This window comes from Aethalodelphis obliquidens, unplaced genomic scaffold, assembly GCF_003676395.1.
Source record: "Aethalodelphis obliquidens isolate GAN/ISIS:26980383/991018 unplaced genomic scaffold, ASM367639v1 scaffold8, whole genome shotgun sequence".
Taxonomy (NCBI): domain Eukaryota; kingdom Metazoa; phylum Chordata; class Mammalia; order Artiodactyla; family Delphinidae; genus Aethalodelphis; species Aethalodelphis obliquidens.
This window is the reverse complement of record NW_020837952.1, coordinates 11,454,203-11,469,756: the sequence shown is the minus strand read 5'-3', so window position 1 is coordinate 11,469,756 and position 15,554 is coordinate 11,454,203. Positions and strand designations below refer to the sequence as shown.

At 34.5% G+C, this 15,554-nt stretch overlaps 1 protein-coding gene across 7 annotated transcripts in view; it reads right to left on the bottom strand.

Annotated features, from left to right (window-relative positions):
* USP15 (ubiquitin specific peptidase 15) overlaps window positions 1–15,554 on the bottom strand; it is a 127,820-nt gene that overhangs the window by 61,748 nt on the left and 50,518 nt on the right. For 6 of the 7 annotated variants that reach the window (XM_027106875.1, XM_027106878.1, XM_027106877.1 and 3 more), the window contains 2 exons: window positions 13,006–13,151; window positions 8,459–8,520 (listed from right to left, as the gene is read on the bottom strand). In XM_027106875.1, coding sequence (XP_026962676.1) covers window positions 8,459–8,520; window positions 13,006–13,151 — 208 coding nt within the window. Of the gene's footprint in view, window positions 1–5,500; window positions 5,722–8,458; window positions 8,521–13,005; window positions 13,152–15,554 lie in introns of those variants that run through there. The other variant, XM_027106883.1, reaches the window with a different exon arrangement.

Sequence of the window (15,554 nt, the reverse complement as noted above, 5' to 3'; positions counted from 1 at the left end):
TCAAAGGAAAATCTGCATACACACTCAAGATATTAATGAATATTAAATTGAGGAACCTCAAAGTACAGAGTTACGTGAAGTGTGTGTTTATGTACAAGCACAAGCTTTTCCAAAGATTTGGAGTTTGGACCACCAAAATAAAATAACCAGAAAAAACCAGTTTATCGGTAAATACAGTACACAAGAACTTCATTCTACCATTATGCTGCCTTCATCGTTAGGTGACAAACACCCGGAAAGGATGTGTATATATAAATAACAAACAGATTTACATACAGTTTCTTTTTCTCTCCAGGAATCCTGCCTTTCCAACCAACTACACCTTAGTTATCTTTCTTCTTTCAGTACGTTACATGATGAATGATCTATACCAGGTGTTCCATTTTCTGACTAGGTATTCATCCCCTCTTTTCCTACTATTTGTCATTCTCATCATGCTGACATCATTTGTCAAATACACCGAATCTCTTCTGTCTCCCCCCAATTTCTGCATCGTTTAGCACTGCTTACCATTCCCTTTCTTCTAGAAGTTCTTTTTTCCTTTGGCCTCTATGACAAAACAGAATCCAAGTTTTCCTTAATCTACACGATTACCTATTTGATCTTTGTTTTATATCATTACTTAGGGATACCCTTTAAGGTTTAGTGTACAGTTCTTTACATTTTTAATTAGATAATTCACATACACCTTATATTTCTCACTTCTAGGAATATAACTCCATACCTGCAGTTCTCATTACTCTCCAAGCTTTGGCTCCCTATATTTAACTTCATCCTAGGCAGTTCTGTTTGGCTGTTCCATTACCTCAAACTTTATAGAGTCTCAGAAAAAGTCATTCTATGTCTTTTTCTTTAAAAAAATTTTTTTGGAGTATAGTTGATTTACAATGTCGTGTTCTATGTCTTTTTCTTAATGAGACCAATAATAAGAATAAGATAAAATGAGATGAAGCATGAAAGAAAATTTATAAAGACTCAAAATGTCTTTAAAAATGACAAGAAATTGCAGGTTTTAGAATGTTACCCTAGATTTATGGCTCACAGGCTGCATTTCAAATTGAAGACATGTTATTAACTTAAAATATATGAATATGCATGAAGGACAAGAAATGAAAAACTGGCTCTTGAGCCATCCTCTCGACCGCTACATCCAAAATCACTCAATCCCCCATTTCCAGTATTTGAACAAGGTTAAAATTGGTAACAAATTTGTATGCTTTCATAGAAACTTTAAGAATGCACTTTCTGTGAACTATAATAACCTGTTCTTTTAGTACCAAAATAAAACTGTCATAACCAAATCTAATCTTTCAAGTAAGCAGAGACTATCATGCTTATAAATACTTAAAAAGTCTCTGTACAGTTTATTGTTAAAATGAAAACACTTTATCTGACAAGAGTTTCCTAATATGAATTTTCAATCTAATAGGTCTATCCACCATTTCTGAATCCATTTATACAGTTAACTGTGCAATTACTATATATGCAAATTGGGCTTAATAACTCTTTAAAAAATTCTAAAGTATATGCTAAGTTTTTCTACCTGTATTTAAACAGGTACAATAGCATAACAGCTGGTGTAAAAAAAATAAAAACAATACTGCAGAGTCACCTAGATGTTTATTATTTATCCTAACTGAAAAATAGTATGCAATGGTTTTATTTATAAAGTGCTTCCTCTATCCAAGAAGAGCACTCAGGGACAGAGTGCTGTAAAAATACTAATATGCCACTAGATTAAGTTTACACTTAGTGCTTCAGTCACTAATTTGGAATTCTGTTAATCAGAACACCACAGACGGCAGGGGGACAACATATGAGTTAAGAACTACTGGCTTAGTTTTCTATTTGATTTTTTTTTAGCCTCTCATGCCTTACCTTGTTGATTTTGGATTCTTCTCTGAATATTTTCTAGCCCATGAAAACTGCCTCTTCAGCTAACAATGACGCTTATCTTCCTCCACCAGATTTTTACTCACATGTTTCGTCAATATTTTTGAGCAATTAATGAAAACGTCTAAATTAAATCAACTTCTCATGTTACCCTCACAAGAATTTTTACTTATTTCAGGAAAACAGCAAAATTTGGACCTTTTTATTTCCATAATGTTAGTAATCTCAAAGGCATTCTTTGAGATAGTTATACCTAAATGAAACCATACAAAAAAAAATTAATAGTACAATTAAGTCAATTAATGAAGTTGTACTGCTTCTAACTGAGGAATAAGGTCTTAACATTAAAAAAATTTTCTGGAAAGTAAGGGATAATCTATTGATTAGGTTTCTCCTCTCTTCAGGAACACCCAGGATTCTACAATTATTCTATTTAAAATAATTAAAAAAAAAATACAGGATGTGGGCTTCCCTGGTGGCACAGTGGTTAAGAGTCCTCCTGCCGATGCAGGGGACACGGGTTCGTGCCCCGGTCCGGGAAGATCCCATATGCCACGGAGCGGCTGCGCCCGAGAGCCATGGCCGCTGAGCCTGTGCGTCCGCAGCCTGTGCTCCGCAACAGGAGAGACCACAACAGTGAGAGGTCCGCGTAACGCAAAAAACCAAACACACACACAAAAACAAGATGTAACTAGCCACACATCTCCAACTGAATAATCAGACTATCCACCCAATGCCAACATCTTTGGAAAATAGTCAAATTTAACAGAATAGAAAAAAAGTTAGAGTGGTTTAAGCTTTTCTAAGGTATCATTAGAAAATACCACGTTTTTGAGAGGTTTTAAGAAATGAGATGCTTAAGAACTAGATTAGAAATGCACGTTCTTGGTTTTCCCTGGTGTCGCAGTGGTTGAGAGTCCACCTGCCGATGCAGGGGAGACGGGTTCGTGCCCCGGTCCGGGAAGATCCCACATGCTGTGGAGCGGCTGGGCCCGTGAGCCATGGCCGCTGAGCCTGCGCGTCCGGAGCCTGTGCTCCGCAACGGGAGAGGCCACAACAGTGAGAGGCCCACGTACCGCAAAAAAAAAAAAGAAATGTACGTTCTGATTAACAGAATAGAAAAATAGAGTGGTTTAAGCTTTTCTAAGGTATCATTAGAAAATATCACGTTTTTGAGAGGTTTTAAGAAATCAGATGCTTAAGAACTAGATTAGAAATGCACGTTCTGAAAAAAACTAAGCATTTTAATATTTTAAAAATACAGCATGAATATAAAGATGAAAAATTCAAATTATAAATTGATATCTAGCAGAAAAATCCAGATGGAAAACTTTTGAAAATTTTTTAGGTAGGTTCTTAGGTTTCTAATATAGATTTTGGATTGTCTTAGGGTATATATACATTTTTATAAATAGGACTACATGTTTTGTTTTGTTTTTGCGGTGTTGTGGAGCACAGGCTCCAGACGCGCAGGCTCAGCGGCCATGGCTCACGGGCCCAGCTGCTCCACGGCATGTGGGATCTTCCCGGACCGGGGCACGAACCCGTGTCCCCTGCATCGGCAGGCGGACTCTCAACCACTGTGCCACCTGTGAGCTTAGCATCACCTGTGAGCTTAGTAGCAACGCAAATTCATGAGCCCTACCCAGATCTACTGAAACAGAAATTCAGGGGATGGGGCTGAGGAAACAGTGTTTTAACAAACTGAACAGGTGAGTCTTCGTTCTATCACCATATTATAGCTTTTAATGATTTTTCCTTGGCTTTTGACACTCTAGGTAGGAAACGGTTATGTGCTAAGCAGTATGAGCACTGGACAGACCCCAGGTTAGTGATGTTTATTAGAACTAGCATCTTCATACCATGTTGAGGACGAGGGGTTGTCTCCTGACAGATATGATGACAATTATAAGCATATAAAACAGGCTGTTCTGTATCTTAATAACTTGAAGTTTCTTTCTTGAGGAACTTAAAATTACATGCCTTCTGCTGGAGTTGAATTTGTCTAAGTTACATCTGCTTGTAATGTAACTTCAATGAACACACACAGAATTCTACTTTTCTTTTAAAGTTGCCATTTACCCAAAAAAAGAATTTGCATCCTTACTTCAATTATATACATATAAATAAATGTTAATTCCTCACTTTTTTTATCTATACTATTTTCCTCCACTACAGGTGTTTTCTCAATGTTCTTGAATATTATAATTTTACACAGTATGTTCTAAGTTTACCTAAATGGTACTGAGTGAAATCTCATTTTGTTTTTATTTTTTCTCTCAACTCTATGTTTTAAAGTTTATCCAGTTTCAAAGATCTCACCACTGTTACTTCTATCTGCTGCACTGGCATTCCACAGTATATCACCATCATTTTTCTTATTCACTCTACCAGAGACAGACACTTAGCTAGGCTGTCTTCAAATCCCCACTACCACAAACAACGCAGCTACAAAGATTGTATATTCAGGGACCTGTGTGAAAAATTCCACTGAGTGATGGGTCAGAGGGATTAAGCATTCCTGATTTAATTTAACACTGATATATAGCATGGTAGTAGTTTGTACTCCCACCATCAGTACTAAAACTTCTCCTACAACACTCCAAACACTTTTTATTAGCATCCTTTTAAGTTTTTGTCATTCTGATGGCTATTAGATTGTATCTCATGCTTTAATTTTTCTGATTACTAGTGAGTTTGTGTATCTCCTCAGCTACCTGTCAGCACTTGGGCTTCCCCTTCTTTAAACTATTTATATCTTTTATTTTTTAAAAGCTTGTTTGCTTTGTTTCTGTTAATTCACAGCAGTTCTTTGTACACTGTGGGTATTATTCTCTTGTAGGTTTTAGATTTTCTAAAACCGACATTTGACTTTTAACTTTGTATATGGTTCCTTTAACAGAAATACTTAATTTAATGCAATCAAACATTAATTTTCGCACTATGTTCTGTGATCCCTAAGTCACAGATATTTTCCAAAATATCTTATTAGCTTTAAAGCTTTACATTTCTTATTTGAGTCTTTAGTCCTTCTGGAGTCTTTGTATGTAATGTGTAAGGCAGTGATTCTGCTTTCTTTTCTCCAAATAGTACTCCTAATAAAATCTAAGCACCTATCTGCTTTAAGCAACCTGTTTTTCACTGCCGAGCAGTGCCACTTACCATACATACAGGAGTTTTTCTTAGCTCACTAGTTTATTCCAGTCTATTTGCCTTTCTTTTGCTAGTGTCATAGTGTTTTTATTACCATAGCTTTGCAGTAATCCTTACTATCTAGTAGGTAAACACTTCCCTTCCTCCTCTTTGTCAAAACTGACTTAGCTAATCCTGGATCTTTACTGGAATATGTTAATTTTAGAATGAGTTTCTGAAGTTTCTCACACACACAAACAGAGGAAAAAAAAAGGTCAGGATAGAATTTTGTTTCTGTGTTTTAAAATTTATTTTATTTCCTTTTGGCTGCTATGGGTCTTCGTTGCTGCGTGCAGGCTTTCTGTAGTTGTGGCGAGCGGGGGCTACTCTTCATTGCGGTGCGCAAGCTTCTCACTGCAGTGGCTTCTCTTGTTGCGGAGCACAGGCTCTAGGCACGAGGGCTTCAGTAGTTGTGGCACATGGGCTCAGTAGCTGTGGCTCACGGGCTCTAGAGCGCAGATTCAGTAGTTGTGGTGCACAGGCTTAGCTGCTCCGCGGCATGTGGAATCTTCCTGGATGAGGGCTCGAACCTGTCCCCTGCCTACTGCTATATCAGTAGTTATAGTTGAGTCAGAGACCCTATGGCCCATAAAGCTAAAAACACTTATCTGGTTCTTCATAAAAAAGAACGCTGACCTATGGGTATGGAAAACACCTATTAATTTTTACAAATTAATCTTGTATTAGATAATGTTGCTGAATTCTCTTAGTTCTAGAAGTCTGCTGATTGGTTTTGGATTTTATGTAGATTGCATCATATGTAAATAGTGAATTTTATTTCTTTGTAAAATTCTAATCTTATTTGGTTTGTGTTCAAAATTTCTCAATTAAATGTTTGCTACAGATTTTGGGTTTATAGGCTTTAACAAGTTAGGAGAATTCCCTTTTATTCTTAGTTTTTTGAGAGTCTTTTCATACACTAGATACTGATTAAAAATTTTTTTTGTATTCTAATGAACTATCACTTGGCAATTTAGTTTATTAGCTAGGTTAGCAATTACTAAATTATTTATTTATTTATTTAAGAATCATTATTTTAAGGTTTCAAAACACAAATTCACAACCTCTTATCAGAAAATCTGAAATTCCAAAGTTTCTGAAAACTTAAAAAATTTTTCATAATTCACTTCAGGGCAATCTAACCTGAACTGAAATGATGCTATTTACACTCCTTCTTTATCTTACTTAGTGTGGATACTTACTGAATATTAATGTGCTTAACTATAAGAGTCCCCCTGGACTCTACAAAAATAGTAAAATAATAGGTGGCACACGTACCATATTACTTCTCAGAGGTTTAGAAAGTCCAAATATTGAAATACAACTAGCCCTAAGTGTTTCTGATAATCCTAAAACCCTTAAAAATATTTCCTCCCATTCGGCATGTTGCCTTTTCACTCTGTTGATTGCTTCCTTTACTGTGTGGAAACTTTTTAGTCTGATGTAGTCCCTTTTGTCTATAATTGCTTTTGTTGCTTGTGCTTTTGGTGTCATATTCATGAAATCACTGCCTAGACCAATGTCATGAAGCTTTTCCCCTAAGATTTCTTCTAGATGTACAGATACATGTTTTTTTTTTTTTAACATCTTTATTGGAGTATAATTGCTTTACAGTGGTGTGTTAGTTTCTGCTTTATAACAGGGTGAATCAGTTATACGTATACATATGTCCACATTATCTCTTTCCTCTTGCATCTCCCTCGCTCCCACCCTCCCTATCCCACCCCCCCCATCCCACCCCTCTAGGTGGTCACAAAGCACCGAGTTGATCTCCCTGTGCTATGCGGCTGCTTCCCACTAGCTATCTGTTTTACATTTGGTAGTGTATATATGTCCATGCTACTCTCTCACTTCGTCCCAGCTTACCCTTCCCCCTCCCCGTATCAGGTCTTATTTTTAAATCTTTAAACCACATATCTGGTAAGGGGTTAATATCCAAATATATAAGAAACTCATTACAATTCAACAGCAAAACCCCCAAATAACCAGATTAAAAAATGGGCCTGAGACTTCTTTGAATAGACACTTCTCTAAAGAAGGCATACAGACAGGTAATATGTATATTAAAAAGATGTTCAACATCAGAAATCATTGGGGAAATGCAAATCAAACCACAATGAGATACCACCTCACACCTGTTAGGATGTCTATTATCAAAAGAACAAAAGATAATAAGTACTAGCAAGAATGTGGGGAAATTGGAACCCTTGCATACTGTCGGTGGAAATGTAAGATGGTGCAGCTGCTATGAAAAACAGTATGGAAATTCCTCAAAAAATTAGAAATAGAACTAGCATATGATTCAGAAATCTCATTTCTGGGTATATATCCAAAGGAAATGAAATCAGTATCTTGAAGAGACATCTGCACTCTCAAGTTCACTGCAGTATAATTTACAATAGCCCAGATAATGAAAACAACCTAAATGTCTATTGACAGATAAATGGATAAAGAAAATATGGTATATACATACAACGGAATTTTATTCAGCCTTAAAAAAGCAAGGAAATCATGCCACATGTGATAACACTGATGAACCTAAGGGACAGTATGCTTGGTAAAGTAAGCCAATCACAGACAAATACTGTATGATTCCACTTATATGAGGCTATGTAAACTAGTCAAACTCATAGAAACAGAGAGTAGAACGGTGGTTCCCAGGGGCTGGGGGAAGGGAGAAGTGAGGAATTACTCTTCAACAGGAATAAAGTTTGTTATACAAGATGAATAAATTCTAGAGATTTGCTGTACAACAATGTGCCTACAGTTAACAATACTGTAAGTGCACACATTTAAAACTTTGTTAACAGGGCAGATATCAGTTATGTTTTCTTACCACAATTAAAAAAAAAGTTAAAAAGGTTTCTAATCACTCATTTACCATCAAAAGCAATTCTTATACTCCTTTATCTCTACTTGTGCTGTTATATTCTAAAACACCTATCTAAATAAATAAAATATTGCTTTCACGATTAGATTTAAAATATGTTGCTTTCACATCAGATTCATTTTCATAAAGAGCATTCTTTTAACAGACACTTTTAAAAATACCACAAAATGCTTGAAAAATATTAAATAAAATGTTTAATAGTGATTTGATTGTATTAGACAATGCACCATTACATTTATAACGTATTTATACTGTACCTTATTCTAAAAGAGATTAGAATTGGAAGGCTTTTAAATTACAGCATATTCATTTAAGTGCAAACTTAAATAACTTCTATACGAGAATAAAATATTAAAATATAAAGAAGTTATATATATTTACAATTGCAATACACAATTAGGTTCTTCTATCATTCTGGATTTTATTATCTGAAATCAAAGCTTCAACATCATGCACTGAGTCATAAAAAGTGGGAGCACTTACTTAGGAGTAGAAGGACCCCTTGGCCATGTTCCGTCTTCATTCTTCTGTTCTATCACTAACACCTGCAAATAAGACACAATAAAAGAGTGTTTTTCCTTAACCCTGAAGTTAAAATAGCTTTAGAAGATTAGCTGTATATGCTAAGAAACTAAAGTAACTCTGCGATGACTTAAAGGACACAGTAGACAAGGTGAAGAGGTATTTGCATTTTGATTCCAAAGCTGGCCAAGGGAGATAAAGAGACCTTAAATATAAGAAGTCAGCAATGACGGTCAGAAAGAAAGAAGGTAAAACACTACAAGGAAAATCATTGGTTCTATGACTTTAAGTATAAAAAACTAGATGCAATATAAGTTCCTTGAGTTTAGGGCACACTTTCTATTTCTTTTCTATTTGTAGCTTGTAAAAGTACTGTGCAAAAAACAGATGCTGAATACATGGTTATAGTTGTTGTTAAACATACTGATGTATGATCTCAGTCAGCTATTATTATGCAAATACTGAGGAACAGTGGCAAAGATAATCCCAAATTACAGAGTATACATAATTACACATAATTTGTTTGGGGCTTTGAAATTTGTCTTTATTTACATTATAAAATTATAAAATCTTTTAACATAGAGACGATAGAGCCATGTGTGTGAGAATCAGACTAAGTTCCCTACTGCAGCATGGTCACGGTAGACCAAAAACACCTCTAATAAATGAAAAGTACAGGCTAAGGTGAGCTATACTTTATTTTAAAACATCCCAGAATCTTTTTTCATATGTTTCAGTCTAAAAAAGAAGGCTTTCTTCTAGTTTTTACTAGGGGCAAGTCTGTGCAAAGAAGAAAAACTAACCAAAATAATTAAGTTAACAAAAGAAATATGTGATCATCTCAACAAGTTAATATCTAAATTTCCACAGGAAAACTATAATATAGAAAACATGCCTTGAAGTAAATTCAAGGCATTAAAAATTTGTATATATTCTACATATTCAGTTTCATTAACTCTTGTTTCTTAAAATTGCAATTTTGTAACCTGTTCTGTATACTCTTAGTAATATACTTTTGAGTATATGTTTCAGGCAATTTATAAGCTGGCATTTGGATCTTAACCATGTAAAATGTAAGCCTGATTCAGAACACATATACCAATGAAATAGCGATTTAAAAAATTCATGGAATCTTGCTGTTGAAAGAGTAGGCTAATTAAAATACTAAAGTTGTCTTTTAAAAGAAAAAGTTATTTCCTACATTCAAAAACCACATATGAGGGACGTCCCTGGTGGTCCAGTGGTTAAGACTCTGCACCCCCAGTGCAGGGGGCACGGGTTCAATCCCTGGTCAAGGAACTAAGATTTCTGTATGCCACATGGTGTGGCCAAAAAAACAAACAAAAAAACACACACACACGAAGTATATGTAACATATAATGAATAAGTGCACTGTATACCTGCCATCCTGATCCCTCCCTGATCATATTTCTCTCCTTACCTACCACAGACAATTAACCATTATGCTCAACTGGCATCATTCTGATATATATTTACATATTTTTACATATTTATAAAATTGAATTTAGTGAGTAGTTTTTAACTTCTGAAGAAAGGTTTTCCTTTGCTACAACTTATAACTCTACAGACATCTACATAGAAATTATATTATATAAAAAAAGATATATACATACATACAAACTTTGTCTCTAGGAGGACTTAAACCAGTTATAAAACAAAAGATTTTACCTACAGAAAATTTCAAAGTTATGCATTTAATATAATTATTTATGGCTTGTTTTTTAAAGGAAGGTCTTAAAGCTGAAGAATCAAGTAAATATTTAAAGTTCAACTGTAACCTTTAATTCCTAGCAGTATTTGTACTTTAAATTTTTTGTCTTTTTTATCTTCCCGGACCGGGGCACGGACCCATGTCCCCTGCATCGGCAGGCGGACTCTCAACCACTGCGCCACCAGGGAAGCCCCAAATTCTTTTTGTCTTTACAGTCACAGATATTAATGTTGAATGCCACCAGAAATGTTAAAACTCACTCGTTTATTCAAATGTATCATTTTCTGAATAAAATTTTGCTCATGGTTAAAACTTTAACTCAAAATGAAATTATTTTTTAAAAGATTTTAAGATTTAATTAAATTGAACACACACATACAAGGGAGAGAGATAAAGACCACCCATTTTGGGAGATAAACTCTTCAATAATGTATCTTCGTTTCACTTTCTAATGAGGATACTTTTATTTCAGTAAAAAAAAAAAAAAACAAAAAAACCCAAACTTCTTTTAAGTCTAAGATAGTGTTTAGTTCATTTATCATCAGTCAGAAAATAACTGGTACAAAACCTAGAAAATTTAATCCATGTTCTTTGAACCATTCCTATTTCAAAAGATCAAATGTCCCTAAAGATATTTTATAAGAATAATATATTTAATAAGATAGTTAATCTTCTTATTAAAATAATTTATTGTCATCTTCATTCTGATAAATGCATTCCTATCAAGAATAACAAATTAAATTCTCTAAGCCTTGGTTTTCTAATGTACATGATGAGTACAATAATAGCCATTACTCAGAATCAATTACTGAAAAGATTTAAAGAAATAATCCTATATATTTTAAATTGTACTCCTGGAGCTACCTCAAGGCCTGATGGATGGTAACCAAGGAGAGAAGTGTATGTCTATTTGGAAGACAGAAAGAGGAAGTTGGCTGGCTAAGGAGGGGAGTGTTGACTAACCAGTAGAGTTCCAAATGTCTCACACACTCAGCTTCAACTGGGTAACTCCTTTTTTTTTTTTTTTTTTGCGGTACGCAGGCCTCTCACTGTTGTGGCCTCTCCCGTTGCGGAGCACAGGCTCCGGACGCACAGGCTCAGCGGCCACGGCTCACGGGCCTAGCCGCTCCGCGGCATGTGGGATCTTCCCGGACTGGGGCACGAACCCCAGGCGGCAGGCGGACTCTCAACCACTGCGCCACCAGGAAAGCCCTGGGTAACTCCTTTTAATTGTAATACATATTATTAGATTTCATAAGATTTCACGTAAGAATATAATGGCTAAAATAAGTCTGAAAATCACTGTTTTATAGCCGAGTACAATACTTGATATATAGTAGGCATTTGCTAAAAAATTAATTTCCTCTGTTCCTCTGAGTTTAATAACTTACATCATGTATCAGTATCAATTTTAAATAAAACAGAACAAAACAAAACAAAAAACTTCCATATACTACAGTGGCAGGCTCTGGGTTAGGTACTAAAATAAAAATAAATAGGACACAAAGTCCAACTAAAAACAGGACCTCACAGTCTAGTTGGGGAGCTTAATATATAAATAACTTAATGAATGATACAAGACACATATGTAAATCACTATGGAAGTTAAGGGAGAAATTTCTTCTCCAAAGTAAAACAAATCCTATACCTCAACTAGATACTGAGATAAATACATCAGGAAAGGCTCAAGAAATGATGTGACAAATTTTGAATTGGAATTTGAAGGATGAATAATCTGATCTGGTTAGATTATATGAAAGGATGGGATGCTTAATTTCAATATTTGGATGTTTAAAAGGACTTTTTCTGGATGAATGCAGGGACTGGGGCAACAGGCAGATGGAACAACATATATGAAAGCACAGGAGTATGGAAAAGCATAGCAGGCTTAGGGAACTATAAGTAGTTCAGTTTGGTATTATTAGAGTGTAGATCTAAAGGCAAGGATAATCGAAAGATGCTGGAAGACTAGGCAAAAGATAAACCATGACTTGCATGCTGCATTAAGGTGCCTGGACTTTATTCTACAATTGTTAAGGAGCCAGGAAAGGTTTATGAAAAGGAAATAATAAGGTTTACATTTTAGGAAGAGTATTCTGACAGAAATACGGAAGACTGAGAACGAACATGCAAAAGACTGGAAGCAGAGGGATTTGTTAAGAGATTATGGAAAGATAAGGGGTGAGAATGGGATACAAAGATTAATTAAAGAGATATTTAGAAGGTGGAAGCAGTAGAACTTGCTGATTGTGTCTAAAAGTCTTCATTTCTCAACACATTCATTTCTTTAGATTCTGTCATAAAGAAAGACCAAATTGGGGGTTGATACCTTCTAGCGGGGGTTGGCAAACTAAGTTCACTTAGCTCACTGACTGCTTTTGTAAATAAAGTTTGTTGGAACATAGCCATATCCATTTTTTACATATTGTTTATGGCTACTTTCTTGCTACTACAATGGCAAAGTTGTAGTCGTGACAGAGACCTTACAGACCACTGATCCAAAAATATTTATTTGATCCTTTACAAAAAGTTTGCTGACCCCTTATTAGCTATTTTTCAATGGAAAATAATTTCTTTTTAAAAAGTAGGTTATTCTCAAGCTCAAGGAGAGAAGCAGAAGTTATAATTAGTGACCAGCAGGGATAGAGAAGAGTTAGAAAGAGGAAACCAGAAACAGTAGAATCCATTATAGATTGTCAGGATAGCCATAAAGTTTGTGACTCCCAAAAACTTCATGTATAATATGCTTAAAATAAACAGTATTGCTAAAAAATACCTGTCCTTGGTATAAACCAGCATCCTGAATGGTGCTGTCTGGTTTATTCAGTGGTTCAAATGTATTACTCATGTATTTGTTCCACAATCTGGTCTCCTTTTCATCTGGAATATTGAAGATTTTTCTTATTTCCTTTTCAATTGTATCTAGATTTAAGGAGGAAAGATACGTAAATATAATATTTAAAAATATACCACAGAGAGTTAAGTGCTCACTAACATAAAAATCCTAAATTTAAATTACTGATATAATAGCAAGAATAGATGAACAAATATGTAGGAAATACATAAAAACAATAAAGAAAAATTTTAAGACCAGGTATACTTTTTAGGAACAAAATGGTAATTATAACTCAGATGATTACTTTGGGAAATTAAGACCTCAAAAGGTAAGAGTTCAATCATATAACACTAAAATATAATTTATGTTATACAGGATGAACTTTAACTTTTTACACATTATAAAATCAATATATTTTCTAATGATATGTTGGAGTTAGAAATTAAAGTATGACTCAGAGATGCCACAGATAAAAAGTATTTTAAGTTATAACCAATTTAAGAATAATTTATATTAAGTTGAATACAATTTACAGTTTAAATAGCTAACTAAAATTAAATAGAATATAGGGACACAAAGAAAAGTGCCTTCTTTGAAGAGAGGTCTGAATTAGTCAAAATTTCTTGTTTCCAAGGTAAAGCCATATATTTTCTTTATTTCTAAGCCAATTATCTGAACGGAAGAAGTCTTTCTTTTAAAAAACTGGAGCAGTTTAATCTGCTGTAAAATAAGATATAGGAGTGTCTACATGTTTGAGAATAATTAAGTTTCGGTACCATATTTAGATGAATCTTTTAAAGTACATAAACATTAGAAAGAGATATTAGAAAATATTACTATATCTATCAAATTATGGTCAATAACTTACCTAACTTAGACTCAAGAAAATTACACTTAATATATTTTATGGCATATAAAGAAATATGAAATACTTCTAAATTTTAGAATACTTGATTAATTTTGGAAAAACCATTATTTGTAAAATACTAAACCTAAAAATACATGTTCTCTTAAAAAATATAAAAACCCACATCTATCCTACATAATTAAACTTAGTCCAATAACACTGTTTATGTTCTACTTAGCAGCTAATGTTCTTTAATAGTCTTATAGTCAATGACAGTTTGATTAAGGCATTAAATAAGTAGTAAATACTATAGTGTATTTCAAAACCTAATGCAAACTAGCCAGAACATTTAAAAAATTACATTAAAGAAATATAAATATACTGTAAGTACTGCTTTCTATTTTGGCGGCATTAATTTTTTTTATTGAACTGTAAATGTATACAGAAAAATGCACAAATCGTCAGTATATAATGATAAATTTCCATAGTGGATACACCCGTGTAAGCAGTACCCAGATCAAGAAACAGAAAATAATGTAGGAAGGACGACAGAGGAAGAAGCCAAGGAAGGGAGGTCATTTTAGTCTTTCTATAAAAATGAATACTTCTTTCCTGATTGAAGAAATAAATCTTGCTCATTGCAAAAATTCAGAAAATACAAGTACAAATAAAATGTCCACCTAGAAATAACCACTGTTAACATTTTGATACTTCTTCCAGGCATTTTTTTCTATTAATACATACATATTTATATACATAATATCATATATACCAACACATATGGAAATGCCTCCTTTATTGAGTTTTGAAAAGGGTAATGCAAAGACCCTGAGATGGGAATGTATTTGGCATGTTTTAGAAGAGAACGGTGCACCAGTGTGGCTAAAGTGGAAAGAGCAAGGTGGAAATAAGACCATAAAGGTACACATGTAGGATCATACAGAATTGAGGCAGTTATGAAAGTATTCTATTTTATCTGATTAAGAAGAGAAGTCATTTAGGAGTTTTGAGCAGAGAAGTGGTATGATCCAATTGACACTTCAAATGTTCACTTTTGCTGCTAGTGAAAACAAACTGCAGGATGTCAAGGGTGAGAGACTAGGCTACTACAGAAATCCAAACCAAGGTGGTAACTGTGGAAGCAATGTTAAGTGGTCAGACTGGGAATAGATTCTGAAGGCACTGCTTAGAAGATACATTGCTAAATTATATGCAGGGTGAGAAATAGAAGAGAATCAGAATGATACCAAGGGTTTTGGCCTAAGCAATTAGAAGAGTGCAAGTGATGATTACTCAGATGAGGAAAAATGACAGAGTAGTAGCTTTTAGGGGGAAGGGAGAGAGTTTAGTTTCATATATGTTATCTTTAGATTCTCATCAGACACATGTGAAGATATGGAATGGTTGTAACTGGAATTAAGGGAGAGTCTGGGTAGGAGATATAAGACATCAATATACAGAAAAGTATTTAAAGCCAGGGGACTAGAGGAAGTCATCAAGGAAAAGAAAGAAGATCCAAGGACTGAGCATATCACACTGATGTTCTGAGGTCAGAAATATGAAGAGGATCTTACAAAGGACTCTGAGAAGATGCAGCCAGTGAGAACTTGTACCCTGGCAGCCATGTGAAGAGAAAATATTT